General features: G+C 50.2%; 1 protein-coding gene across 1 annotated transcript in view; it reads right to left on the bottom strand.

Moving 5' to 3' along the window:
• Window positions 1–17608: 17608 nt before the first annotated feature.
• Window positions 17609–27494, bottom strand: part of LOC132319072 (hydrocephalus-inducing protein homolog) — a 45956-nt gene continuing 36070 nt past the window's right edge. The window contains exons 14-18 of the mRNA XM_059828818.1: window positions 26755–26855; window positions 25353–25488; window positions 24710–24874; window positions 23056–23208; window positions 17609–17851 (exon numbers count right to left, since the gene is read on the bottom strand). Of these exons, the coding sequence (XP_059684801.1) occupies window positions 17609–17851; window positions 23056–23208; window positions 24710–24874; window positions 25353–25488; window positions 26755–26855 (798 nt within the window). The remainder of the gene's footprint in view (window positions 17852–23055; window positions 23209–24709; window positions 24875–25352; window positions 25489–26754; window positions 26856–27494) is intronic.

Genomic DNA, 27494 nt, shown 5'->3' with positions numbered 1-27494 from the left:
CTCAAGAGGAACCTCATCCCTGGGCTTCTGACCCCTATTTATAAAAGAGGGCTTTGTGACTGCTCTTCAAGTTTAAGATCACCCCCTTGTTCACTAATGTCAAGAAGTGCTTTGTGCTGTGGCCTTGACTTCAGCAGAATCTGCAAGAATATTTACAGGACATCCTTGGACCTAGTCAGAGGCTCCATCTCCCCAGTAGATAAAGCACTGGGGAGGGAAGAGTTTTCTCTCATCTCAATGCTCTTTCTACTGTCTCCACATTTTCAAACTTAGCAAAGCTTTGCCAAGCGTATATTCCCAAAGATGCTAACCCACATCTTTCCTAGGCCTGTGGTCTCCCACCTCCCCACGGAGGTTATATGGAGATTGCCTTGAGAGAGTGACACAAGCAGAAGACCAAACTGCAATCTAGGAAGCATCCTTTGAATCCAGAAGAATCCTTTGAAGCAATTTTGGATTCTACTCAGACAGGTCCACTTGTATTTCCCTGGTTTACTTCCTGGGCATACATGGCAACAAAGCAGGAAATAAAGATGATTTCATGCTTCTATCCAAAAACATTCAGCCACACTATTCTTTACATCTACAGGCTATCATTTCTCCTGATTCAGAAAAAATGTGCAGAGTTACAACATCAAAACTGCTGATATTTGAATGTAAGCAGGTGCAGCTCCCCTCCTTGAACTTAATGTCAACACTGGCTCTTTCAGAGCCTCTCGGGCTCTCTTACACCCTTTTCTCAACAAGGTGCCAGCTCCCACTAGTACCAAGGTCAAGCTCCAAAGCAGCGAGCTTCACCAGGAAGGTCAGCACATCAAAGGCAACTTTGTCTGCAAAGCCTTCTTTTTATAAAAAGTTGTCTCTGCGGCCATCACTGCAACACCGGCTCTTGGGGGAAGGCAGAAGCGTGAAAGCGGGTGGCTCCAGCTGGGCTTGAGAAGGTGCTACATGCAGATCAGTACTTGGCACAGCTTGAGACAGAAAGGAAACTGGAAGCCCTCACATCATGATGCAGATAAAAGCCTCCTTTGATGTTGTAAACAAAAAAACCCAAAACCAAACAAAAACAAACAAAAAAAAACCCCAAACCCAACGTGAGTCAGGAGAATCTGAGTGGCCTTCTCCAAGCAAAACTATCCTATTTCTCCCTCCCCAGAAGCCCCGTGTCCAGCCGCTGGCCCTGATGCCCAGCCCGCTCTCAGGGCATGTGGCAGCAGGGCAGCAAAAAGGGAGGTTGGCACGAGCACGGCTTTTTGGTGGCAAGCTGGGGGAGGCAACGCAGGTGGTAGGTGCAGAAGAAAATCTACCTTTGCTTCCAGGGAGTCCTCTGCAACTGCTGGCTCCTGGGCAGGATCCCCTGCTGCTGCCAGGGCTTTGGCCGGCTCCTCCGCACCCCCGTCCCTGGAGCTGCTCTCTGCAGTTGCTGAGCGCTCCAACTGGCCTCCCTCCTTCCTTGGTGGTTGGGCTTTGATGAAAAATTTAGGTGCTGGAGGGCTGAACCTGGAAAAGAACATAACTTTGGTCACGGACCTGCAGTGGGAGGGAGGGGAGCCTGCACCAGCGGCCCCTTGGCAGGATGCGGCCCCTGGATGGGCACTGGTGGTCTGAGCTCAGTGATGGGTCTGACCCAGCAGCTCCGAAACCAGGATGGAGCAGGACAACGCTTGGGGCTGCCCAGGGACGATGCTGCTATAGCGGCTGTGCAGGCAGCTGGCAACTGGCTGCAAGGAGAAATGGAAGAGGACAGAGGGGAATGGCTTGTAGGGAGGTAAAAAGCGCAGCAGGAAAGGAAGAGACACAAACTGTGCAAAAAGGTGAGGCTGAGATGCAAAGGGGCAGATCTGGACCGCGATGAGCCAGTACAGACCCACCGGTGCCCTCCTGAAAGCACCCACCACCACGGACCATGCCTTCCTCACCCAGAGGGCCAAAGCAAGAAATTTTGCAGCTCTACTACACCTTTATCCTGAATATTTCCCCTGATAATTACCTGCAGCCGTAGGTCACTACGAGCAAGCAGCGATGCTGGTGGCTTTCTCAAAGTGTGATCAGGCAGGAGCAGGGGTGGAGCCCGCAGCCTGCTGTGCCCTGACCGGACAGAGCCCAGCACCGCTCAGGGCACCCACGGAGCCCAGCGTGGGACACACTCGCACGCGCAAGGCAACGTGGAAAGACACGTTGAGCAATTCCAGGCAGAGACTCGCAATTAAGCAGCCCATTGATCCCTGATGAGTGCCAAAGCAGCAGCGATTAGTGCTTTGGGGAAGGAAGCTCTGGTCATTTTTAATCAATACACAGCAAACGCCGATGACAACATTCAGCTCCCTGCTGTGCCACAGGTATTCCCCGGTTGCAAAACAACGGCTCCAACAGCACCTCGTGCTAAAAGGGCAACAGCTCTGCTGAACGAAGGTTGGAACCGACGTGGCACTTACTGACAGCGTGGTCACCTCCCCAGCAGTTTCTAAACGCAAACCGGTTGAGGACCAATTGGGCAAATGATTCACAAAGCAGTTCAACGGCTCGTTTTACAAACAGAGCTGAGTTTATGGTTTGACCAACATCTCTCAGGAAAAGGTATATGGTTTGTAACTTTTTCAAACGTTCCCAGGGGACTCAGATTATGTTCCCTGTTTTAAATCGCACAGTAACTCTGCTCCTATTTCTAATGCCGCACACTCGAACCATGCCTGCCTGTCACTGTGCCTATTTGCAAGTGTTCCCCATAGGCAAACAAGGCAGATTTTTTTACAGCAGTCTGGATGCTTCCTTCCCAGCTGGGAATTTGGTGCCTTTACTGACATGCTCCCAAATGACTATTTCTCCTTAGCTTTGTAGCTTATTATTTAAGGCTGCTTTTCTTTTCTGGATTAGAGGCTCTGCTCTTCACAACCCCCAGGAGGTCTCACCTGACTTGTCCTTCCTGCAACCACATGCAAGAACAAGGCTTGGCCCAGGCGACCTTCCCCAAGCAGGGACCGTTGAGCAGTGGTGCTCTCACCCCTCCCCAGCCCTCCCTCTGCCTCCTGCTGGGACCCCATGGGGGACCCCAAAGACGACCGCGGCACTGTCTGCGTGGAAGAACAAACCAGGACTGGAGGGGACGAAGGCGTTCGCTTGCCCCTGCAGAGCATCACCCATCTCCAGGCCCATCTGCACAACCTTCGCTCCTCTCATCCGAGGCACCTTAATATGTGTTGGGGTGCACCGATGGGCAACCAAACTGCTCAACACCTCCAGCAGCCACTAACTTGGGCATCTACATAAGGATGAAATAAATTGAGCTCCGCTGCAACAGCAGTGCCTCTGGGCAGCCTGCAACTGAACACTACTTCTCCTGGGTGAGCAGGGACATGCCTGCAGCATGGGAGTACAAATATCCAGGGCCAGGAGCACCTTGAAGCCCTCCAGCTACGCACCAGGCCACGCACCAGTTCAGCGCATGAGCCTGGCCATCATCACAGCGGCTGTCCCAAAACTGCTACCTGTGAGCCATCCTAGCGAGGAAATGAAACTGCGGCTCTTAGAGCGCTTCTGATAAATACTGCGGGTTAATAACAACTCCTGAGAGTTGTTAATAACAACTCCAGCTCCTTTGCAGAGCCCCATGAAATCTCCCTGTGAGCTGAAGTCCTCCCCAAGCTGCTCTGCTGTAGAGAGCTAAAGGGTTCCCCCCACTTTGCCCCTGCCTGCCTCCCTCTCTGAGTCAGGAGGTGTAGATTTATGGTGATACCTCCTCAACATCCCAAAGTCCTCACCCGAGCTGTTTGAACACAGGGGCCATACTCTCGTAACCCAATTGCTACTTGTTTGTTGAGTGGGCAAAGACAATCCACCTGCTTCTGCGAGCAGCACGGCAATCTGTCAGAGTTCAAGGATCGTCTGGGCAATGTTCTTAGGCATATGGTTTAGTTTTAGATAGTCCTGCGAGGAGAAGGGAGTTGGACTCAATAAACCTTAGAGATCCCTTCCAACCTGAGATATTCTATGATTCTGTGAATCAATGCTCCTGGCAGCTACGAGGGCAGCAGGAATGGTGGTTCTTCACACTGTGGCTATTTTCAGGGATGAAGAGATGGGCCAGCTGGATGAGAGACGATTTTTTCTTTTTTAACAGTGTCATTTAACAGAGTCTATCGCAGCACGGAGTGGCTCCTCACCTACAGCACATGGAGCTGGTGGCTGTGGCCAAAGAAACCATTGGCAAAGAAGCCATTGGGGACCACAACACTGGCTTTGGCCACCTGACTTTTAGAGGAACAGCAAGCATTGCTTCTACTCCACGCTGGGACAACCTCCTGCCTCCTCAGTGATACAAGAGGAAAACAGAGCACTGGCACATGCCGGGCAGATCCCACCCTTTCTGAAAAAGAAATGCGTGATGATGTCTTGGGAAATATCTCCCTGACTGGTACTCTCCTCGTCTGCCTTAAACCAGCCAGTAAGCCGCAAGGGATCTGAAGCCAACCCAAAACCCTTGCTGTCCATCCACCATCCCAGTATTAGCCTCTCGAGGGGAAAGAGGGGCTGTACAGAAGGAGGAGCATCAGCTTCACTGTCCTGGCAGAGTCCAGCCTCACACAGGACAAAATCCCCGTTCTCTGGAAGGGTTTTTGATGTAAATCCCTGTCTCGGCAGCAGCCAGCTCCGGGCGGATGATGGGACTGGCAGGGAGCTGAGCTCTCCATCACCTGTCTGCTAGCAAGCACCTTGGACTAGAAGGAATCAGCACAAAAATCCCCAGTGCAGATTTATACCCAAAAACATGTGAAGATTTGACACAGGGATTCAAATTTGGCTTGAGCTCCCGCTCCTAAGAGTGCAAAGATTTCTCAGCTCCCCTGTGAAGACAGGGATGCACCAGCAAAGAGCACAGCAATACTAGAAATGACACTCTTGGGCAGAGCGATTCCAGTGGGTTCAGATGGGTTTTCCCTTAAGGAAAGCTGTGTGATGCAGAGCTTGCAGGATGTAGGAAAAGTGTAATGGGTGAGAAACAGCTGGAGAGATTAAGAGAAACGAGGTCTGGAAAAATCAACATTTTGTTTCATAAACAGTAAAGCTCTGCGGAGACGGGGCCCTGAGCCGCAGCCCAGCAGCAATTAAAGCATGAGCCATCCGGGCAGCACAGGCGTAATGGCATTTATAGGGAGAGGGATGCTGTTTGCAGTGCAAACGTACCTTGGGTTCCCACTGTGTGCCTTGGGTAATGAAGACATTCAGAAAGCAAAGAGAGAAGTCGGCTGCTCCCCAGGTTCCCTAGCTGAACATCGCTGGCAGAGCAAGAAGTCACCTTCCAGCCAGCATTTGCTGGCCAGCCGTAAAACCAGAAGGCAACCCCCGTCCAACCTCAGCCCACTCAGGGCGTGGATGACACATGGACATCTCCCAAGCTTTGTCCTGATGGCACAGGACAAAGCCAGGGAGAGAATCAGCTGCCTGACAGCACCTCAGGGGGGATGTGCAGCGCTTTTCACCCAAGCAATGGGTTCTCCTTCACCTCCCTTGCCCTAAATCCACTCCTCCAACACCCTGGGGCTGCTCCCCCATCTGCCAGGGCAAAGGAAAGCTCTCGGGGTCTGTCACCCTCATACAAAGAAGGAGCCTGAGCCTCAGAAAACCCAAGTGTAATACTTGAAGTGATTCCCACACAGCCATTCTGGGCTCCAACCTCCGTCACCATGGCCCAGGTAAAAGTCCTCCAGGTGCTCAACAGTGAAACCGTTGGTCAGAAGCCCCGGGGCAGCAGAAGCTGTCTCAAACCTGCAGCTTCCCAGCAAATGAGCTGGGAAAAAGCAGTGTCGTGCTGGAAGGCACAGAGCTGGAGGGTACATGGCGAGGGTCACCATGCTGAAGGTGAACGTAGAGAAGAAGCAAGTTTACAGACACATTTCAAATAGGAAATCATCACCCTCCAACCTTTGTTCTGATAAAGCATCACTGTACCACACCTAGTATACGGGTTTATGTCTCTAATACAGACTTGGTAACAATGTATGCTCACTCACTCCTGGCTCCGAACCCCTCCTTGGCACTCACTGTATTTACTTTTTATCCTTTCTGGAGGGGAACAGGTCGCAAATTTCCCCAAGTCTCCCTTGCTTCAGCTCCCCAGTGCCTCTGTCCATGAGTACAGAGCCTCTCCGTAAGCCGTTACGGCAGCCGGACTGCCACCCCAGAAGTAAAGCCTGCGCGGCACCCAGCCCTTGCTCCAAGAGACTCCGTCTCCAAAAAATGAGAGGCCACTTCTCTGTTACACCGAGCAAACCGCTTCTCGGCTGCTGCCAAACCACACGCAGCTGAAGGACACCTTCAGCAGCACATTTCCATCACGACTCAGTCCTCCTTTTCTGAGTTACCCATGGGATTGAAGCAGGAGAAAGAGCACCCATAGGGCTACCAAAGCCCAAAACATACTGCCCCAAGGAGCTGATAGCACTGCGGGGTGAGAAGGGGGTATGCTCTACTGTCACCCATCCCAGACTCCCTGCCATCAGGGGCACGGTGGACGTATGCATTTTGGATGTCTATTCTCGCTGCTCATGTTGCTACCTCTCCCCTCCGGTGGCTGACACAGCACTGCTGTCAGATTTTTGCCTTGCACTGTTTCTCACTCTCTACGTTTTTCCATTTCTTCCTTCTTATAAAACCAACAACAAAGCAAAAAAACTCATCAAGTATAACACAGACTTGGGGTTGTGGGGGTTTTTTGTCAGTAACAAGGCTGGGATCTGGCTCGCAGGGTCCCTGCAATGCAACCTGCCAGGGGACATGGACGGAGAGAGGGCAGAGGCATGAGGAATTACTAATGCTATAGGAAGATCCACTTGGGTGGAGAAAGACTGCTGGTTTGTTCAAAACAAATTGGCTGAAAAATCCTGGATGGACAGGAAAGAGTCATCTTCTACATGTTTAGCCCAACAATCCCTTTCCCCAAAGAATCTACTGTCAATTCATTATGCTGGATTTGTAGCCAAGACTCTCCCACTCTCCAGAGACGTCAGATCAACACATGGAGGGGGCCTGACATGTGCCACGGAGGTGCAGAGCCCCTGCTGATCCATCCTGGCACACGGAGCGCAAGGCGTGTGTTAGCTCTATCCCAGGGAGGGAACAGGGCTCGCGTGAAGGGGACAAAGAGGTGATGCAGGAACAGCAATGCTCAAAGGAAATGACAAGGCATGGATCCTTAATAAAGGATAAAAACTCTAGAGAACAGCTAAGTTTGGGGGTGAGCCTTTGGCAGCCTTTGTCACAGGTCTCTAAGAAAATCCTTGTATATCCCTTGGATTTAATGTCTTCCTTTTGATGGGAATCCCAAACAAAGCTGAGGAGCTGGGTACTGCCCTTAGAAAGGGGGACAAATCTGTCTTTCAAGAAGAAACCTTTAAGATAAGAAAGATGATGGAATGTTTGAAATTGACTCCAGATCTATTATCTCCTGCTGGGCCATTCTGGAGATCCTTTCCAACACCGCAGAAAACATCTGGGTGCAAAGGCTTAACTCAGCTTTGAGCTATCAAAGGTCCAAGAGGTAAGGAGAACCTATTCTCACTCTGTCTCTAACCACAGAGAAGAAGAGTAACCAGGAGAGATTTATGGCTCAGCAGTGTCAGAGAAGGGGCATGGGTTGGTGTGAGTTGGGCATGTCCAGCCACACAGCAACGGTTGGACTCTGCTGCTTCTATGATTGCTCTGCTCAAAGTCGCAGCAGTGACTGAAGAGTAAGGAGGAAAAAATGGGTTGAACAATTAGAAGAAAAAAGAAAAGAGATCTAAGCACACAGCATCTTGTCCAGACAGAGAAACAACACTTTTCTCTCCTGGTCAAAATAAATGTGTGTGTGTCTGATTGATGCTGGGAATCTCTGATGATCGGCTCCAGCAAGGTTAGATGTATGGACGGTTAAATTCTATTGATCTCACCTTCCTGAGACCTGATGTTTGATTCCCTCAGTGTCAGACTGAGTGACCTTGATCGGACAATTTAGAATACCAACAGTGCTTAATGTGGACCAGAAATAACATCTGACATGTTGCCCTTCTGCAGGGCTCTTAATGAGCAATTTGAGGTGTGAATAGCTTGGAGACAGTCTTCATTTCCAGCTCTGCCACAGAGGATCACATGGTGTCTACTGAGGGACCCAGAGAGACTACTTTACTGCTTAATTAAAATGCAGAGCAGAAAAGGGAGCTGTTGTAACATCCACAGCGCTAACGAGCCAGCAAAGGGGCTATGCCAAACCCTTTGGAGCCGAGGCTGCTATCCTGCCAGATGCTCCGGACCCTCAGCTGCTACCGACTCAGCAGAGCTGGGTGACTCTGCGTCCACTGGAAGAATGAGCACCTGCAGGCTCAGGTCCAGCAAAGCCTTTTTAGGTGGAGACCGGGGTAATTAAAAGCTGGAAACTGATTCAGCATTTACATTTCCAAAAACCTAAACTGGTTCTAAAAAAAGAAGAGTCAAGATAAACAGGCAATCGGCCAACAAGTGGCTCCAGAGGAAATTAATTCCACACAGGCTTTGCTGTAATACGTTTGTTTCTCTTACTATAAAATACATGCATTGTTTGATCATCAAAATTAGATTTTCCCTTTAGCTGGTAATTAAACCCTAATCTCATTTACCAGGAGATGACAGGGGCCTCCAAGCAGAGCTTACAGCCCTGCTCCTCTTCCCCTGCCCGCCTCCCTCCACCTGCTTTTGCAGACTTTCCTCTGCATTTTAGGGTCTGTTCTTGAAGGTGCCGTGCATCAAGAAGGGCCACACTAAAGACTTCTTGTTGTTGCTTGCCAAGAGCCAGCTGTGAATGGGCTACCCCAATGCCCAGGTCTTCTCCCCCAAGCCCTCCTCATAACCATAGCTAATTTTTACCTCCCAGTAGGTTGTCTCCTCTGAGACAGATCCCAATGCCCTAAACAAAACTGTTTATTGAGGATCTCTACTATTTGTAATAGCAGCACTTCAATGCACACTGGCTAACTTTGCTCGGTTTCCTAGGGCATTATGGAAAACCCATTTGCTACTGTAATCAAAACTGCCCAGACTAGACTTTTGTACTATGTAGAGAGGCCACATCAGGAGGAACTGCTAGAAATGTGTTTATAGATGTCCTCCAGCAGGACTGCACGATTGGCTTGGAAACCACAGACCAGCGCTGGGTGGCCCTGCTCCCAGGGGATGTTCAGACAAGTCCTCCCACCAACACCTACAGCTGCACTCGAAGCTGCACCAGGACCTGCCATTTCGCTGTAAAACACTAAAGAGCTGTTTGGCGAATGTAACGTGCAGTTGAGCAGATGAAAACTCACTTCACCAAGGTGGTAATTGCCTCAGGCCACGAAGGTCTGAGAAAGCAGCTTTCCACACCAGCTTTCCTGGAGAATGCTGCCTCTTTCCCAGCATCAAACTGGTGGAGATCACCTATTCCCTGCGCATCTAGCCTGACCACAGCTGGTAGGTGTTCTTTCCACAAGGGAAAGTTGAAAGCAATTTGTCGGATGCCAGGCAAACAGCTTGGTCTTTGCAAAGTACAAACAGGACACGGGGAAGAAGAGCTTCAAGGAGAGGGTAGAGGCGCACATACCTCATCTGGTTCACGTGGCTGTCCATCAGGAATGACCAGTGGTACCGGACAGGAAGTGGGCTGCAGTTTGTCATCTTGACGTAACGCACAGCTTCGGTGTCATTCAAGAGGCACCCAAAGTCCACGGCCATGGTCGGGAAATGGAGATTGGGGAAGTAGACTTCTCCCCGAACGGTGACCTGCTCCTCCTGAGGGTGCTCGAGAAAGCGTATCTTCAGAGCCTTCTCTGCTACCCAGATATTCAAACCCTCTTCATAAGCAGGGTTAAATCTGATGGAGAGATGAAGTTCCTCTCCTATCTCCAGCTTCATGGGCTGCAAGGAGATGAAGAGTATTAACCACCAGTGTGATGAAGTCCCAAGGTCTGACGGCATGAAAATGTAAATATTCAACGTGTGACCCCAACGTGGCCTTCTCAGTTCATCCTTCCTTTTCTTTACAGTGTGCGCCTGCCCGCAAGCACCACAACACTCTGGTCTGAGACTATCTCACGCTCATGCCTCTGGGCTCTGCATCCATACAAGAGGGAAAGAAAGATTGTCCTCCTGAATTCTGGACCCACAGAAGCTATACGCTGAATACATGACCAAACCAGCACTCTGGCAAGCCAGGGCCTTTTGCCCCGACTCTAGAGGAACATCTTTTTCCTCACAGCACAAGCGCAACGGCATTGCAGCCTCACCCTTGCAGGTGCTAGTCACTGGCACGGCACAGAAATGGTGGCCGTGCCTACCACAACACGTTTAGCAGAGTCCATACCCAACACCTTCCACCAACAATGGGGCAGGTGCCAGGGAGTGGATGGAGGAGCATCCTCAGCCTTCCTGAAAGCAGGGCTGCCCTTGAAGGGAGCAAGCTGCTCTTGAGGTTATCCAAGGATGGCTGCTGGAGAGCTAGGATGGTTTCCAGGAGACACCTTTACTACATGGCGTGCCCAGACCTAGTTGCACGCTCCCCTCTCCTCGTGGCTTAGAGCCAGGATGCATTTCCCCAATTCAGATGATATTTCGTTTCCTTCAGCAACTCGTTTCAAATCTGATTTAGTTCAGGCCAGTCTACTGCTGATTCTAAAGAATAAACCTCTCTACCAGAGGACCTCCCAACAGAAATGCACCACCACACTCCTCCCTCTTCAAACCCCACCAGCATGAAGGTCCACGGCTGCTCACCTGAACATCTGCGGGGAGGGGCTGCCGGTCCGCATCGCAGATCACGAAGGGTTGCTCCAAGGCCAGGACAACACTGAGTGGCAGGGAGCACATGTTTTTTAATGAAAGAGGCTGGTACTGAAGAGTTAGGACATCACTGGGTTGCTACAGAAACAGGAGACAAGGAAAAAAAACAACCTGAAGCGGCCACGGACCTCCTTCCCTTTTCTGATGCATTTCAAGGTTTTCAACCCCAAAAGAGCATACATCTCGATTTACTATTTTTATTCACTTCTACCCTTCTAGAAAGGTTTCCTTGAAGTAGATCAGATGCTTTTCATCTTTAGAAACTACGGCATCCCCCGGGGGACAGGGAAACAGTCTCACGTACAGATGGGGGGATAGGACCCCGAGAGGAGGCAGCTGCTTGAACAAGATCAAAAGAGAAAGTGAACCCAGAGCTTTTGTCTCTGCGTGGTTTATATAAACTAGACAGGCTTTGGGAAACTACTTTGGGGTGTATTGACATCAATCAGCTGCAGCTTCATAGTACTTGATAAATCAGAGTGTGTGGCATCAAGCAGACCACAGGCAGACATCAGGCAGAGCTGAAAAGCTTCTAATTAAATCTGAACTCCCTGCTCACAGGGTTTTGTGCTTCTCTGGAAGCCTGGGAACCAGAGGAGAGACCTGAAAACACAGAAACTAAATAATGAAGTATCTTCTCTTTTTCAGACACCTCACGGGAGAGGGAAAGATGATGCAGGAGTCAGGATCCACAGACTAAAGGGCTCCTGCTTTGTGTTGATATTACCATCGCTGCAGCTGAAGGACATCTGCGGGTCCTTTGAAGAAAGTGAGGCTTGGGGAAATGCAAAGAGCATACCAAGAGCAGAGAAGGCAAAGAGAGACAAGAGATGACAGTTTTCCCTCATCAGCCTGAGGAGCTGACAGCTAAATCAGTTTTTCTCAGCTCCCCTACAGGATCAGTGTTCAGACTTCACTGTGCCTTGAAGGAGGATCCTCAAAAACCTCCCTTTATACTGAGCACAGAAACTGGTGTCTCTCTACAAGTGGCCACGATCCCCCTCAGCAGAGCAGCTGTAATCTCAGTTTTACTTCAGTGAAGTTAAAAACCAGTCCCATCCCTAAAAACATCCTCACTTACTTTACAAAGCACCTCAGGAGGGGTGAGGAGCAGGTTTAGCATCGCTCAGCTGCAGCTCTCTGCTCTCCCACCTGCAGCCCCAGCACACGAGGGGGCTGCGCAAAGCCCACGCTGTTCTCGTGGGTCCCACACGTCTCACCCTGTGCCCTTGGCTCAGCAGCTCAATTCTGTATCCACATCAAGAAAGGCCGAATACGGCTGGTGAGACTGTCCCCAAGCCCAGAGGAGCGAAATAATGATCTCCGTGTTAATGGCAAAAGCTTGGTCCTGCTCAAATCAATAGTCAAAGCCCTGAGGACTCGGACAAGATATTTAACTTCCCCCTTTGAACACAAGCACACACACCCCACGGGCTCTCAGTCATCAGCCAAGCTATTCAATGCCAGCATGCAATCCGCAGACTTACCTTCTCCACCCGGAAAGTGATTTCTCTGGAGGATATTTGCAGAATGGGAGCAACGAACTCACAGGTGACGTCCACTTGCATGATCTGTGCCTTCCCTGCCTTGCTCCCCACCATGGCGTGACACAGCAGCCGCTCCTTCACTACCTGCATGCAAGAGTCACACGTCACCCAGCGGGTGCTAGCAGGGCATCCAGAAAACACCCTGCATTTGCTAGCCACCCGACCGTGGACATAAAGGATTTTGATAGCCTAGATAAAAACTGTGCCATGGGATCTTGGCCATCAACAGGTATTACTGCCCTAAAGTGACAGTCACTCGTCTCCTCAACAGCCCTCTCTCTTTCTATGCTACACTCAAACATCCATACCGCTACACCCCAACATCCACAAAAGGCACTTGAGTCACGTGCTGTCTACAACTGTAATAATCCCTGCCCCAAATGATTCTTGTTTTGATGTGCCCCATCGCTAAGCATAATCCTTACAGAAAGCTGTAGGAACTGATTAAAAAAATATATAACTATATTAAGGGAAACAAGTGGTAGAAGGGCCAACGCCAGCAAACCCTCCCTTGGAAGCTTAGTGGAAAGGATACATGGCAAAAACCCAAATAGCCAGCCTGCCTTCAGGTAAAGAGGGGATCACTCATTCCTAGGCTGTACTGTGCCCTCCTAGAGCTGCTTTGAAAAGAAATCTCCCTAGGAAAGAGATGTCTTGCACTCCACATGAAAACCCTCTGCTGAAGCTGGATGCTCTTATGTTCAAGACTTTTTCCTGATTTCTCATGGTTTCACTTTCCCAAATTCCTCCCGTCATTTCTCATTCTTCCCTCTGGTACAACACCACAACCCAACAACTCCTCGGAGTCTACAGCCTCCAAAATCATCTGTGCTGCACGTGCAGTGCAGGCAGTTGGGCTTCTGGCCAACCGGAAGAGAATTAAGTTCCCAAGACCCCAAGTAAGGTGGAAAGACCACTCCCAGGGTCTGGGCTTTGACTGCACGAACCAGGCAGCCACAGCTGAGCTCACAGATCCCCTTTGGCCTTTCCGGGCAAGACACCCTCACCAATGCCCTGATCATTTTCCTTCCTTTCTAGTACCTTTTTCCCTCTTCAGCAAAACCTTTGGGCTCAGAACTGCACAGGGACAATCCCATCACAGTCAATTGAGTGAGTAATCAAGTCTTCCTCAAGCTGCCACTCAGGCAATCCTTTAAAAAACCTTTCAAAGCACTGGTACCAGCAGGAGCTTAATGCAGATTTAGTCCATAGTTGCTTAAACATCTGCGCCCAGTGGTCCTGGAGCCAGGGAATGTACACCAGGGGTAGCTGGCAGTTTCTCTGCAGAGTTGGATTTCCCCTGGAAAGAAGGGTCCAGGGAGAACGCCCAGTGACCCTGCTGAAATCCCCTCTCTCAGCTGCCATCCAAGGGTGCTGCAAGACCTGGCTGCCCTTGGGACACCGGGGCTGGCTGAGAGACTGGGGCGAGCTGTTCTGGAAATATTGACAGAAGTCAAGCTGTCAATTATAATGATCCCTGGGAACAGGCTCCCACATGGGGAATGATCATTAGAGCTGACACACCCTGTTCGGTTTTTTTCCTCCAGGACTCAGTGCTAGACAAGCCCTCTGCTTACGTTTGTCTACAGAGGAAAAATGATGCTGCTCCCAGACACTGCCCCCCTTCACAGGTGGTTTGTTTTGCTCACTGCTTCCCCCAGATAGATGACCTTGCATTTTTTAATCTACTTTCTGCCTGTGCCCCTAGTGTAAGTAGAACTTATTTGTCCCGCCCTTCCTTTCTGCCTCAGCACATGACACCTTATAACCTGCCCTTGGCCCCTGAAGTAGCAATACTTCCTTCAGCCCCCATTTTGGTGTCAGCAAGTTGGGTTTATGGTAGCTCTAGAAACACAAAAAAGGTGGCCAGCAAGAAAAGCAACTGATGCTGAAGTGGTAATTTGTGGCATTAAAACAGTTTCTGGAAAGTTCTTGCTCATTTTCGCAGGCAAATGTCAAGGGGCTGCCAAAGAACTCCCAGTGGACGTGATCTGATGGGAAAGGCTCAGCCCTCATGGGGGACCTCACCTGCGGAGTGCTGGAGAAGCCTTCCAGGGTCATCTCCACAGTCTTGCCCGGCATCAGCTCCATCCTCAGAGGCCGAAGCTTAAACACGGGGCAGGCAGGTTTGGGGTTCTGGGCGGAATCTTTGCCCTTGGTGGTACCAATGGCAGGGAGACGATGATGCCGGTGAAACGGGCTGAAACCTTCTGTTGTCCAATACAGGTACTGGGTGCGCCGCCCTTTATTCGTCATCTTGAAGTGGTAGCAGCAGGGGTCCAGGCTAGAAGAGAAGCAGAGATGGAAAATGTCACGGGAGCTGCCATTTCCCAGCGATCACCCAGCTTCAGCACCCTGAAGGCATTATCCGACTGCACACTCAGCAATAAAGGCACCTCCAAAAAGGCTGACCTAGCTCAAAGCTACAGCAAGAGCCAGACCTTGGTTGCCCCGAAGTTTATCACCATCCAGCAGCTGCTCTGGTTGCGTACAGCAAGGAAAAGCTTCTTGAAGAACATTGTGGTGGGTTGACCTCGGCTGGATGCCGGGTGCCCACCAAGCCACTCAATCACTCCCCTCCTCAGCAGGACAGGGTGGGGAGAAAATAAGATGGAAAAAAACTCGTGGGTCACGAGAAAGGCAGTTTAAGACGGCAAAAGCAAAGGCCGTGCACAGAAGCAAAGGAAAAGAAAAGATTTATTCTGGGCTTCCCATCAGCAGGTGATGTCTAGCCACTTCCCGGGAAGAAGAGCTTCAGTACGCTTAGCAGTTGCTCCACAAGACAAATGTTGTAATAACGAATGCCCACCCTTCCTCCTCCTTTCTCTTAGCTTTTATTGCTGAGCAGGTGTCGTATGGGATGGAACATCCCTTTGGGCAGTTTGGGTCAGCTGTCCTGGCTATGACCCCTCCCAAGATCTTGCCCACCCCCAGCCTAGTGGGGAGGGGGGAATGTTGGAGAGACAGCCCTGGTGCTGTGCGAGCACTGCTCAGCAGTACCCAAAACACCGGTGCCTTATCAGCACCCTTCTAGCTACCAATACAAAGCACAGCACTATGAGGGCTGCTATGGGGAAAACTAACTCCATCTCAGCCAGACCCAATACAAACATCATCTCAGTTGCTGCAGACAGAGCATCACCAGCCTTTGGGGCTTAATAATCCGAGTATTTTTCCAAGGGGCTTCCTGCAGGTCTCGCTGCATCAGACACTGAGCTGGCCTGGCCTGGCTGCAAGTGGAGGGAGGGACAGCTTCGCTGCCATTTCACCTTCCCCTTGGGAGCTGCTGCCTCAGGTGGCTTCCTCCAAAGATGCTACTGGGGAGGCTGCAGGGTATACAGACTCATCTGGTGACCTGGGCACCACTTGCCTCACTGGTGGGATCCCCCTCATCCCCCCATCCCTTAGGGAGCAGCCAACCCTCATCGCCCCCAACATATCGCCCTCTGCCTCAACAGTGCAGCTGGGTTTGTGTTTTAGGGAGACAAATGCACTCTGAGAACACAGGATCAACAGAGGTTTTCCCAATACGAACACAGCAGCAAGACCAGCTCTGGCTGCTGAGGGAATGGAGCGACAACCAGAGATGAAGAACTAGAGCTAGATATAAAGCCAGATGAATATTCAATGGAAATTGATTCCTTCAGGTAAAGAAACACTAACCGCAGGCTAGTCTGGAGTCATTATTTTACCCTCTATAAAGCTGAGCATGACCAGGAAATGAAGAGTTCCTGGAACAGTTATTGTCTTTTTGAAAGGTACAGAACATGTGGCTTACAAAATGCATGTCTGCCATAAGCAACTAAATACAAACACACAAGCATATACTACAGAACAAACAAGTCTGTGAAACAGACTGTTAAAAAAAAATAATGAGGTTTACAAGTTTAGTATGAAATGGTGTGTGTTGTGGAGAGCAACGGATGAAAGCTCGGAGCAGCTCTGGGGAGATGCAGAATTTGTGGCTCTGGGAAAGCCCAACTCATCGGACATGTTACCGGGGTCCCACTACAGCTCACTCGGTGGCAGTTCTGCAGCCGACACCAACGGCAACAACTCCAAACAGAGCCTGCGGGTGAAGGGGGGCAGAGCACAATGACATGAACCACCCCAACATTGTCCCCTGTGTTGTGTAGCCAATCTGCGGCTGCACAGAGCACAGGACACGCTGGGCAAGCACCAACCTCCCTGCAACGTCCCTGCTGATGCGGATGGCTTGTGGATGCATATTTAAGTCCCTAAAAATCTATCCTAAATGCTTAAGGTAGGATTAACCTGCTCTTTCTAACCAAAAATGTAGGTATCAGAGCATGGTGGACCCTCTTTGCAGCCAGGGAAAGGAACAGGCACCTCGAGAAGATGATGCCTCTCGCCCCAAAAGGTCTCCAACACAAGGCAAGCAGCACTTTGCAAAGGCTTATTTTCCTCCCCTGTTTAGAAGGACGTGCCTGGTTTCAGACACACACGGTAGCATCAACAAATCCCCTCCTCCCAGCCAAGCTCTTTCAATGAATACTCTCAATTTATCCCGCCCAACCTCAGCAGACCTCTCCTCCTCTCCCTTTCAGAGCTGGGCCTGCAGCCACCCTCACTTGCCCGTGCCCCGGGCTGCTGCTGCGGTCTTGACAGAGGAGACAGGGAGGAAAGCAGGCAGGAGTAACGAGGAAAGAGCAACTACGTCTAACAAAGAGCAGCCTGGCAGGGGAGCCGGGGAAGACGAGTGAACTGAGGCATGATACAGGGCAAAGACAAATTCTGCTGCTCCTCCAGGACTCCCAGGCAGAGGGGAAATAAAGCAGCACCATTACTTTAGTCGAGGAGTTGCTAACAAGCTACCTCCACGGTTTTCCACTGCTACAAGATGATACTCCACAGTGAGTGAAAAAGCAAGCCATGTTATTGCAAAGGGAAATATGTTTATACTCGTAATGTAGTGTTTTCCAGCAGGAGGCTTCGGGGACCTACTGTTCTTCCTCCATATCTTTATTTGATAAAGTGAGGAAATAAATGTGTTATAAGTAAGGGCAATTCAGTGACAATTTAGCAACTGGTGTCCATTTTGGTGGCTTTTGATGGCATCTAACATCTTTCAAATGGCCATAAAACGCTTCTGAAGGAATTCTTGTGGCTTCAGTGAAATGGAGCCAGGACCTTGAGCACGGAAGGAGAACAAGCCTGAAGGACTACAGCAAAACTCCTCCTGGCTGAGCCCACGGCAGAAGCTGGAGCTGAGAGGTAGCCTACCTGAAGTGGCGTCCCAAGTTGAGCTCCGGACCAAAGGGTTTGTCGGTGACAATGGTGGTGCCAATGCCGACAGCCTGGACAGGGATGACATAGGAACGGCTGTTCTCTATGAACAGGTTCACCTCGTCCCTGAATTTCTCCGTGTCATCCAAGTTTGCGATGATGGTCACAGACACCTCGGTCTCGGGGGGGATCACTCCTTTACTGGGTTCAATCCTCCAGCGCGAGCGTTTGCCAGCCTGCAAGACAAGCCAAACACTAACTTAGCATGGAAACCACGGACCCTGGTCTCTTGTGGGGTGCAGGAAAAGGAAGGACTAAAGATACGAGGGTAAAAACCAGAAAGGCTTCATTTCCCTAAATCTAAGCTACGGTGTCTGCAAACAGCAACTATGCAGGAGCTTATACAACCTGTAGTTTACCCTCCTTTAACAGACTCACTTCGTTAACCCCGTTTTGCCCAACCCAAGAGATGCTCATCCTCAGGAGAAGGTTATTCCCCCTCCTCTTTTGGTCTCTCTTTTGGAGTGTGCACCAAGGGAAGCTACTTTATCTCTCCTGCCTTCCCAACCACGGTGGCCGGGTTTGCATCAAGGCTCAAGGCCAGAGGAAGCCAGGACTGCTCAAATCCCACCGTGGCAGCCACGTGCCTGGGGGATACTGCTGAGAGCCTGAAGAATAACTCTGCAAAACCGGTCGTCTCTCCCAGGAGTTAGGCAGTGCTTCTCAACAGCCCTGAAGGACTGAAGCACTCGGTCCCCACTGATCACCAGCTGCAGCGAGGTGTCCCACTGTCCTTGGCTTTGAAACATTCAGCTCTAAGTGTTTACAGCAGGGCAGTAAAGAACTAAGCAGAAAGAAAGGGCAAGACATGCCCTGTGGGCACGGCCCGGGCTTCCCAAGCATTCTCCTCCTCTGGTTTCTCATGCACCTTGCGCTACAGATGGGGCAATGAGGGGGCTGGACCCCCGGTCCATTTAAAACCACAGTTGCAGGGAGCAAGCTTGCAGCAGACAAAGAGAAACGCATGCAATGTCCCCTGGCCAGCATGAAATGCACTGGGATGTAGATGTACGGCTTCAAAGTGTCCATCACGGTGTTAGTGGCACACGCACCCCACAGTGCAGTGCTGTGTTTGGGACGACAGGCACTACTCACCCAAAACACCACAGTATTCTAAGAGAAAAGGCTTTTTTCTTCTTTTTTGAATGAAAAGCAAGGATGAGCTTGCAGGCCTGACATGATCCAAGTGCCTGATCCAGGTGAAGTCAGCTTGAGTTTCCATCTGTCAGGCTGGTGGCACTGAGCTCTAACAGGACTCCAGCCAGCCCAAGGGAGAAGAACAACAGAAAACCAAGCAGCACTTCAAAGTCATGGAAAGCATTTTAAATAACCCCCCCAAAACGACCTCTGCTAACGAGGGTAAGACTAGCGGGAGGACAGGGAAGCAGTAACTTGCTGAGCATTCAGGGTCCCGGCAGCGTGGGGAGGTGCCCCAGCTATGAAAACTCCTTAGGCTGACTGCAGGTCAGGTCTGCATGCCTGCATCCCAGGATGGAGCATGCCAAAGGCATCAAAATTATTCCAGGCACTGGCAAAACTAATAAACTCAGTTCCAGGCTCTTCAAAGCCTTCCCTCCCCGCAGCCTGAGCAATTCGCTCAGATAACAACAAAATCGCGCATCAGCCAGAACAAGAAACGGAATCACTAAAGCAGCATCCCTTTATCGGCACTGGTTTTAAGTTTATCTCCTTGGTTTGCTGTCTCTCCATATGACCATTTCTTTAATAAAGGGAATGTCATCAAAAGCTTGAGATAATACGCAATGAAATCAGGAAATGAAACAAAACCTGCACTAAATGAGGAGAGAAGTAAATATGGGAATGGGAACTGCATGTTCTCTCCTTGCTTACACCAAGTTTGACCAAAACTCTTTATATGCTGCCTGAAAATCACTTGATTCTCTCCAGGGAATCCCAGTGAGAAGATAAACAGGTGCAGCTTCTTTTTTTTTTTTTAATAAACAAAACATGGTCTTTTCTGCAACATCAGCTCCAGTTGAACCTGAGGGCAGCTCATCCCTGGGAAGGTGGAAGGGGATCTGCTCCCCAGGCACTCTCCTGAAGACGACAACACATCTGGCTGGATGACCGCTGCTGGAGACCACGCGGCAGTGAGCTCCATCAGGAGCACAGGGCTCTGGATTAGGGAGGTCAAGGATCCCGTCAAAGGAGACAGGAGCCCAAAATCAGGAAACAGAGCACCGTCACTACAAGGGGAAGTCCCAAGAAAGCTTTCCTCTCTCCTCCCTCATTACAAGGCACCAGGAAAACACCGTTTGCCTCCCTGCGGTAGCACAGAACACACCCAGCACGGTGGTTATGCAGGCAGAAGAAAGCTGCCGCTGATGAACAAAAATTGCACCCTAGGCCTTGTCTTTTCCTTCCTGATCACACAGGTGTGATACGCAGCTGCCTTCTGTGATGCTGAGACATGTCATTCTTGGTAGCCAAATAAAAGATGCCTGAGGAGACAGAGTGACAACAAACAAGTAGGAAACGATCAAAGAAAGATGCTTTTTTCTCTCTGCCTTTCTGCAGGGAAAGCAAACGCTTCCATTAATCAATACAACTCTTTTGCACTTGTCAACACAGCAAAAATCAGACACTTAGGGAAACAGGAAAAGAAGATGACAGCAGCAGCAAGGAGGAGAAACGGCCGCTTTTTTCAGCAGGTCGCATCAGCCCCCAGCTAAGCTGCAGCAGCTCCTTCATGTTGACCTATTCCTCCAGTCTTTTTTACCACAAAAAAGGCAAACCCTCCCCTTGCGGGATCCACAGGATGCTCTAACAGGGCTGCCTAGCAGCTGGGAAAGCAATCTGACAAAGAAAGGTACGGCAGACAGACACAGGATTCAGTGGATGAGCACGGGATGACACGCTGGCCCCAAGGGTCACAGACCTGCAGCTACCCCGGCAAGCAGGGATAAGCCAACCAAGGACTAGGGTATGAAGTCCCTACACTCCACTACAAACCCAAAAAGCCCCATCTCAAGGCACAGCTTTGGAGGGGTTTTTTATTTCCTTCCTTCTGGTGGCAGAGATGCTCAGTGCTGCTCCCCACAACTCATCCGACAGACACAAGAGGGGCACGGGGAAGCCTGTGCACGATGAGGAGTACTCCAGGTAATTCCTTAAGTCGATATCCCAAAGTGAAGTTATCCACAAAAAACATCTCTGCTTGCTCAGATAATGCTCTTTTCTCCCATAAAGCAAGAAGAAAGCTCGACTTGACAGGAACAGCAATTTGCATGCGGTGGTTAAGGATACCACCATGGCCATCTGCATTACAGCATTTTCCTTTTCTGTTTTGAACAAGACACCAGCCTTTTATTTGCCCTGTTGCTGCCCCTTAATCTAATCTCATTCAGGCTGTTGAGCTGCCAGTCAGCATGCTGTAATGTTGCTGATCCAACACTGCTCTGAAAATTTCAATCAAGAGCTCTTTCTTTTGAGTGGGGACCGTGATCTAGAAGCCTAACTGCAAAGAGCCAGGGTTTTGAGATTAGCCATCAAACGGGAGACAGGGAAATCCCAGCTCGCTGTCCTGCAGCAGTCTCCAAGCAGGAAATCAAAGCAGCAGCTTTGCCATCTTAGAGAACACAAGACTTGGGTTCAGGGGCGCAAATGAATGAAGGATGCCCAGGTCACCCACCAGCTAGGCTAAGGGACAGCCGGAGCCAGTTCTGCTCTCAGAGCTACATGTGCAGGTCACCCTGACACCCGACTGCATCTCAAATTTTATCTCCAAAATTATTCAGTCCCCTCTTCTTCCCATCAATAAACTGCCAGGCAGCCTAAGGCAGCAGCAAAGGGCAAAACTTCAACCGAGGCAACAAAACAGCACCAAAGGAGGCAGCTGCTGAGGGCAAGAGAGGAGCTGGAGCACACCTCGCCTGCCGCGGTGCTGCTCCCATCAGGCAGGCTCAGCATCACCGTCCTGAAGAGTCTGAAGAGCCCTTGCTGAAACGGCTGATCCAGCAGGTTCCCAGCACCTGCCTCCTTGAACATCTCCAGGATAGCAGCAGCTATCCTGAGAAGCTGAGATGCTCACCATGGGGTAACTCCATGCTGGGGAGTCAGCAGAGGGTCTATGAACAGCAGAGGCCATCTTTGCTGCAGGGAAAGAAATCATCCCTGAACCACCTCATATTACAGTTCGAGTTATTAATTAACACAATATTTGCAGAGATCGCAGGGAAGCAGGATGGGATTTATTGCCCAGTCCCATAAGTTAGGGCACTGAGGCAATGGAGAGGCAGATATACCCCTGCAAGCCCCCTGGCTACACTGCAAGCTGCCCAGGGGAGGGAGGGAAGGCATCACACCCCAATGGCAGGACCTAAATGGAGCTCTGCAGGTCAGTCTTGGGTACAAGCATGCAAACCCCATCATTTATACACCAGTACCACCCATCCGAGGTGGCTTGCTCTCTGCAGAGATGGAAAGCAGATTTTCCTTGTGGAGCCAAAGAAAGCTGCCCTGGGAATCCCCCACTTTGTGGTTATGTTGATGCTCCTGGGCACAGAAACTAGAGCAAACAAGCTGCAAAAGCAGCAAGAGGGAAATTCAGCCTGGGTTAACCAGCCCCAGAACTTCAACCCACCTAGCACAGAGAAGCACAAACCCCCTCCAAACCCTGTTTTCCTGCCTCGATCCCCCCTCCAGTGGGGAGCACATCCCACCCAGCCTCAGCACCCGAGTCCTTCCCGCCTGCATCAGCCCCGCTCCCCCTGCCAGGGAAGCAGCCAAGCTCTCCTCCTGCTAGGCAGCTTGTCACACTAGGCAGCCTCCATGAATTAAATAACCTTCTTCTGCAGCTAGTCTCCAGAGATGCTCTGCAACGCTACGGAGTCCACAGACTCCGTCGCTACACCACCCTTACAAGCACATCTTTGGGCAACAACCCAGCTGGGGTGACCCCCAGTAGGGGTGAAACTCACCTCACCACCAGCAGTTGGAGGACAGACCTCACACCCTAGTCTCTGTCGTCAGCTGGAGGTTGAGGCAAAGCAGATGCAGACGGAACAGGGAAACCACAGGGAAACCCATGCCCTTTCAGGAGCAAAGGGCCACAGGGTTCCCTTTATCACCTAGAGCTCCAAAAGCATGACTCTCAGAGCTAAATAACTTCCACAAAACAAAGGGACAACTTGTAAAAGTGATCCAGACTCATTTCTGCTCAAACATCTATGCAAACTCTCTATTTTACTGAGGGGTTCCCCAGAGAAAACCGCCCCCAGAGCCAGGCTCCTCTTCCCGCGTTGTGATGGAATATCTCCCTTTCTCTCTCAGAATGCAATATGGAAATGTTGCATAGAAAGGTCAAGTCACAGGCTGCTATGGACCATTTTTGCTGGAAAAGAGCCCCACAGATACTTACCATCTCTGCCCAGAAGGATGCAGGGATGACAGTCTGATTGCAGAGGCGGAGAGTTTGGCAAGCATCCTGTAAAACTTGGATACGGCCAAAATTTATTTTACTCGGGTGCACGGAGACAACTGGTCCTTCTCCAACGCTCACTAAATGGATCTTCTGCTCCAGGAAGCAGGTAGGAAAGATCAAAAAGAACAGGGAAAGTTGAAAAAGATTAGACAGCTCTAAGGGTACTCCTAGACTGAGGGATAATTAGGGTGGTTTGAAGTTTTCAGTGTGGTAAGACTGAAACAGAAGGCCTGGAGCACGTGTGGGATCTGGAGCCATCCCATCTGAAAGCCACAAGCTCCCGGTATCAGGGGATAAAAAAACCCGGTTTCCCACGCTTGCTTTTTCACACCTCCTCCACACTGTTAGCTCTCTTCCCTGTACCCTGTGCCTGCTCCCACCCCTCTTCCTGCTCAGTCTTGCTCCAAACCACCCTCCCTGACTTCTGCTGCTGCACAGCCCCACTTGGAGACTAACTTCGTTAACACTCCCAAAGTGACGCCTGTGACAACCAGCACAAGTCAGAAGCAAAGCAGGCTCTTCAGAGTACAGATCATGCAAGTTACTTGCCTCTGATTTGTGCTTGTGTGTATTCCTGGTATTATATGAATAACAGACATAAATTCTAGTGGGGGGAAACCCTTCTTTTGAAGGGAAGCATGCCTTATATTTACGAGCAACTCTTTCGTCAACCTTCACATTTCCCTGCAAAGCCTGCGTTGCCTGGCCTTCCCGTTGACTGCATTACATTGCACACCCACAAGGGCCTGGGTTGAGAGGTTCAGTGGCATCCAGGGGATTTAGCAGCATCATTTCCAGTCCTTTTAATGGAAGTTTAAATCCCTCAACTACTTTCAACATGTCAGCCTTCCTTTCTGTTACAGAAAGCTTCAGGTTCCCAGCAATCCTCTGACATCCTCCTTCATGCTCAGACAGATGACAAGACACTTTAAAACAGCTGCTTCAAAAGTTAGTATCATTTTCATTTAAAGTGTAACTAAATTTCATCTAGATTTCAGCTAGATGAAGCCAGGACACTACATACAACGGTCTCTTGACTGCATTTTGTTGTCGCTGCTGCTGTTGTGTATGCAGATGGTGTGGAGACTCACGTGTCTTCGGCTGGGACTTTCGGCAAAGAGATTTGACGGATATTTCTCAAACATGATGGGCCTGACTTCAGAAAAGCTTAAATCCAGCTTTGGACAAAACATCACTTCAGCATGTTTTCTTACGTGCTTGCTTTAGAAGGATTCAGGGAGGTCCCTGTGCGCTCCTGAGCAAAAGTCCTAATGAAGTAGCGGTTGCTGCTCATCTAATAATACAGCAGAGTAGGAGAGGCAGGGATCGTGCTGCGTTTTAGACTGGGCTTGTTATCCCACCTCACATATCCATAATGAAATGCTGTGTCAGACACTTGGATTACCACCTTAGAGAATACCATCCCTCCTCTTCTCTGGGCATGAGCCATTGCTCATGCCACGGATCCCTTCTTTCCTTGTCCACACCAGCCATATATTACAAGTTCTTGTTTTCCCAGGAAGAATCCCTGTACACTTTATGCCCCACCAAGATGAGTCGCACAAAGGCACACATCTCCCCTAGCACTCACCAGCGGGGATCCTTCGCTCCCAAACACCGCGACACGAGCCACTGTGTCCTGCTCTCCCGTCACCTGGGCTTCCAGTGTAACCGGGACCTCCACCAAGCTGCGAGGCTGGATAATCCCGCATGGCGTGGGGCTGGAGTACCACACAGGAGCATCCTTCTTGTGTTCCTATAAGGCACAGAATCAAAACCAACTTTAAAGCTTCCTCAAAGGTCACTCTGAACTCCTTGACATCTGCCACAATGACAATTCACACACATTTTTAAAAATCCCTAGGAGAAAGCAGAAAGGCACAAAAACAGATGCAAGACTAGTATGGGCTTAGCATCCTGAGGGGGTCCGAGAGCTGCTGCATGCACAAACACCTGCTCCTGTGCTGGCAGCCTCCTTGCAGCAGCCTTTCATGACCTTCTAAGTTCTCCTACGGGAAAGCACCCCAAAGACTAGACTATGAACTGCTTCCTAAAGTTTATATTCAGGCAGGTTCCTATTTAACTGCTTTCTAAAGTTTCTATTCAGGTAGGTTCCTGTTCTCAGCAAACCTTTAGGTTTGACTAGAAACCAGCAAGGTCTTCTCCAAAACTCCTTTTTTCCTAATATACCCCTTGACAACATTGGAGGAAAGGAGGTGGATGCGATGCCAAACCTGAGGAAGAACTGCGTAGCAGCCTGGGAGATTGCTGTCGTTCTCAAGCGTCAGCATCTGCTGATACGGGTACTTTAGAAAGCACCGTCCAAATGTCACGACCGGGTTGAGCACTCGCAGCCGAGGAACGACGCATCTAGGCAAAGAGATGACCAAAAGGGAATTGGAGATACTGAGAGAATGTAGAATTTGTTTACTCCCCAAATAGCATGAAATGACGCATAACACGTGTCACTGTCAAATGGACGTTTAAGACCCCTACAGCAATCAATTGCCTTCAATTTCTTTTTATACAACAACCTCTTGTAAAGGAGGAGCAAACCCTGAGTCTCAGCATTGCAGAGGCTGCCAAGTGCCCAGGCAGAGCACTGTGCCCTGTCCCAGAGCTGTCTGATGGGCACCTTTGCCCCAGGAGGCTTGCAAAGACACCTTGCACCCTCCTGACGCTCCCAGCAAGGCATGAGCTCCAGGGGAGCCTTCCCACCCATGACCAGGGCTCACCAAGCCTCAGGGAACACAAGACCCCAGAATCTCAGTAAAAATTACTCCCTCCTCTCCCATACCTCTCTTGCCCTGCCTGAAAACTCAGCCATTTACCCCAGCAGCAGAGGGCACAAGCCACCACCTGCCTCACGCAGTGGCTGGCCACCCCTTCCCCACTTCTGTAGCCACCTTGCTCCTTGACCCTCACGGGTCCATACACTGTCTGCTCCCATTTGAACTTCTTTTACGGAATTGCAGCCCAGGCACTGACTGGAAGACTCTGCCTCTTGCAATTCAACTGACACCCACTGCAGCACAACAGCATCGAATCTGGCTGCAGCAAGAACAGCTTTTGGCTTAAATCTGAGAACATTATGTCTCAGAAGAACCAGAGGAAAGCAGAGAAACCTGAGCTCACCTTCCACATCAAGGACTATTTTCCCTGTCCTAACATCTTGCCTCTACTTCCCCTCACCAGTCCTGACACAAGCCCCTTCCCCATTTGCACATGCCTTCGTTAACTGAACCAGACACCAGCTTTCAGCAGGCTGATGGCTGCATCCCAAACGAATGTTGCATTTTGGTCGCAACCCAGCACAAGTCCACCACTTGCAGGAAGAAGGAGGGGCAGCCCTTGGGAAATTTCTTACACCTCAAGCACCAAAAGCCAGGCCAAACATGAACATAATTACTGTTCCCTTTAGAAAAAGGCTCAGCCCCATGCCTGTCTGTTGAGCACAGGTGCTTCTCAACGTGGGCTGCTTTCAAAGCACTGCTGTTCTCCTAGCTAGCTGGGTAGAACTAGCTCATTAAGCAACGCTTCTCATTTGGAGACGGAGACAGAAAACCGCGTTCAAGGCAGTGTGCTGGTGGGGGGTGCACGAGGAGAGACGATGAGCTGCAAGGGAAGCGGTGATACCTGGCTGTGAGAGGCAATGCCAACACCTCCTTGCCAACACCGTCCACGTCCACCACCAGTGCCAGCTCGTATCTCTTCATGGTGTTGGAACACAGGGTGACCTGGGGGAAGAGAAGACCATCAAATACTTCATCGCTCCCAAAAGCCATCGTCCATGTGTGGTGTCCTCCGGTTCTCCTTCCACAGTAAGGAAAGGGAGGATTTTGCCCTAATTCTTCTGCTGGTCCATGTACAGAGCACAGGCTCTGCAAGTAATAAAAGTGTTCTGACAAGATCTGCTTTGCTAAATACACCATGCAGTTATCAGGGTATATGCAAGCTAAATTAAAGCACAATTAGACTAATGCTCTACTCACCACTGCATTAAAATTAAGGGACCAGTTTGTAATCTCAACTAGAATAGCATAAATCCAGAGGACATCTGTTGCCTTGAACAGAATGAGTTCAGCTTTACAGGGACAAGCTGAGAGCAAAACGTGGCCCAGCAGATGCTGTGCAGTTCACGGCTGCCAGAGCTTTTGCAGTCCCCCTTGGGGATCGCTGCAGTGAATACAGCTCCTCCTGCTCAACAGGACAGGAGAAATTAGACTGGGAAGAAAGGCAAACTGCTTTATCCAATGACATATCTCTTTTTAACAGCCACCTTCTGTCCTCATCCTTCCTCTGCCCACTTTAAATCCAAGAGATCGCTCTAAGCAGCTCTCAAAAACACAGCAGTGGCTTCTGTACCTGACTATATG

The sequence above is a fragment of the Gavia stellata genome, chromosome 24, assembly GCF_030936135.1.
Source record: "Gavia stellata isolate bGavSte3 chromosome 24, bGavSte3.hap2, whole genome shotgun sequence".
Lineage (NCBI taxonomy): Eukaryota > Metazoa > Chordata > Aves > Gaviiformes > Gaviidae > Gavia > Gavia stellata.
Note: the sequence above shows the minus strand (reverse complement) of the source record. Positions and strands in the feature narration are given on the sequence as shown.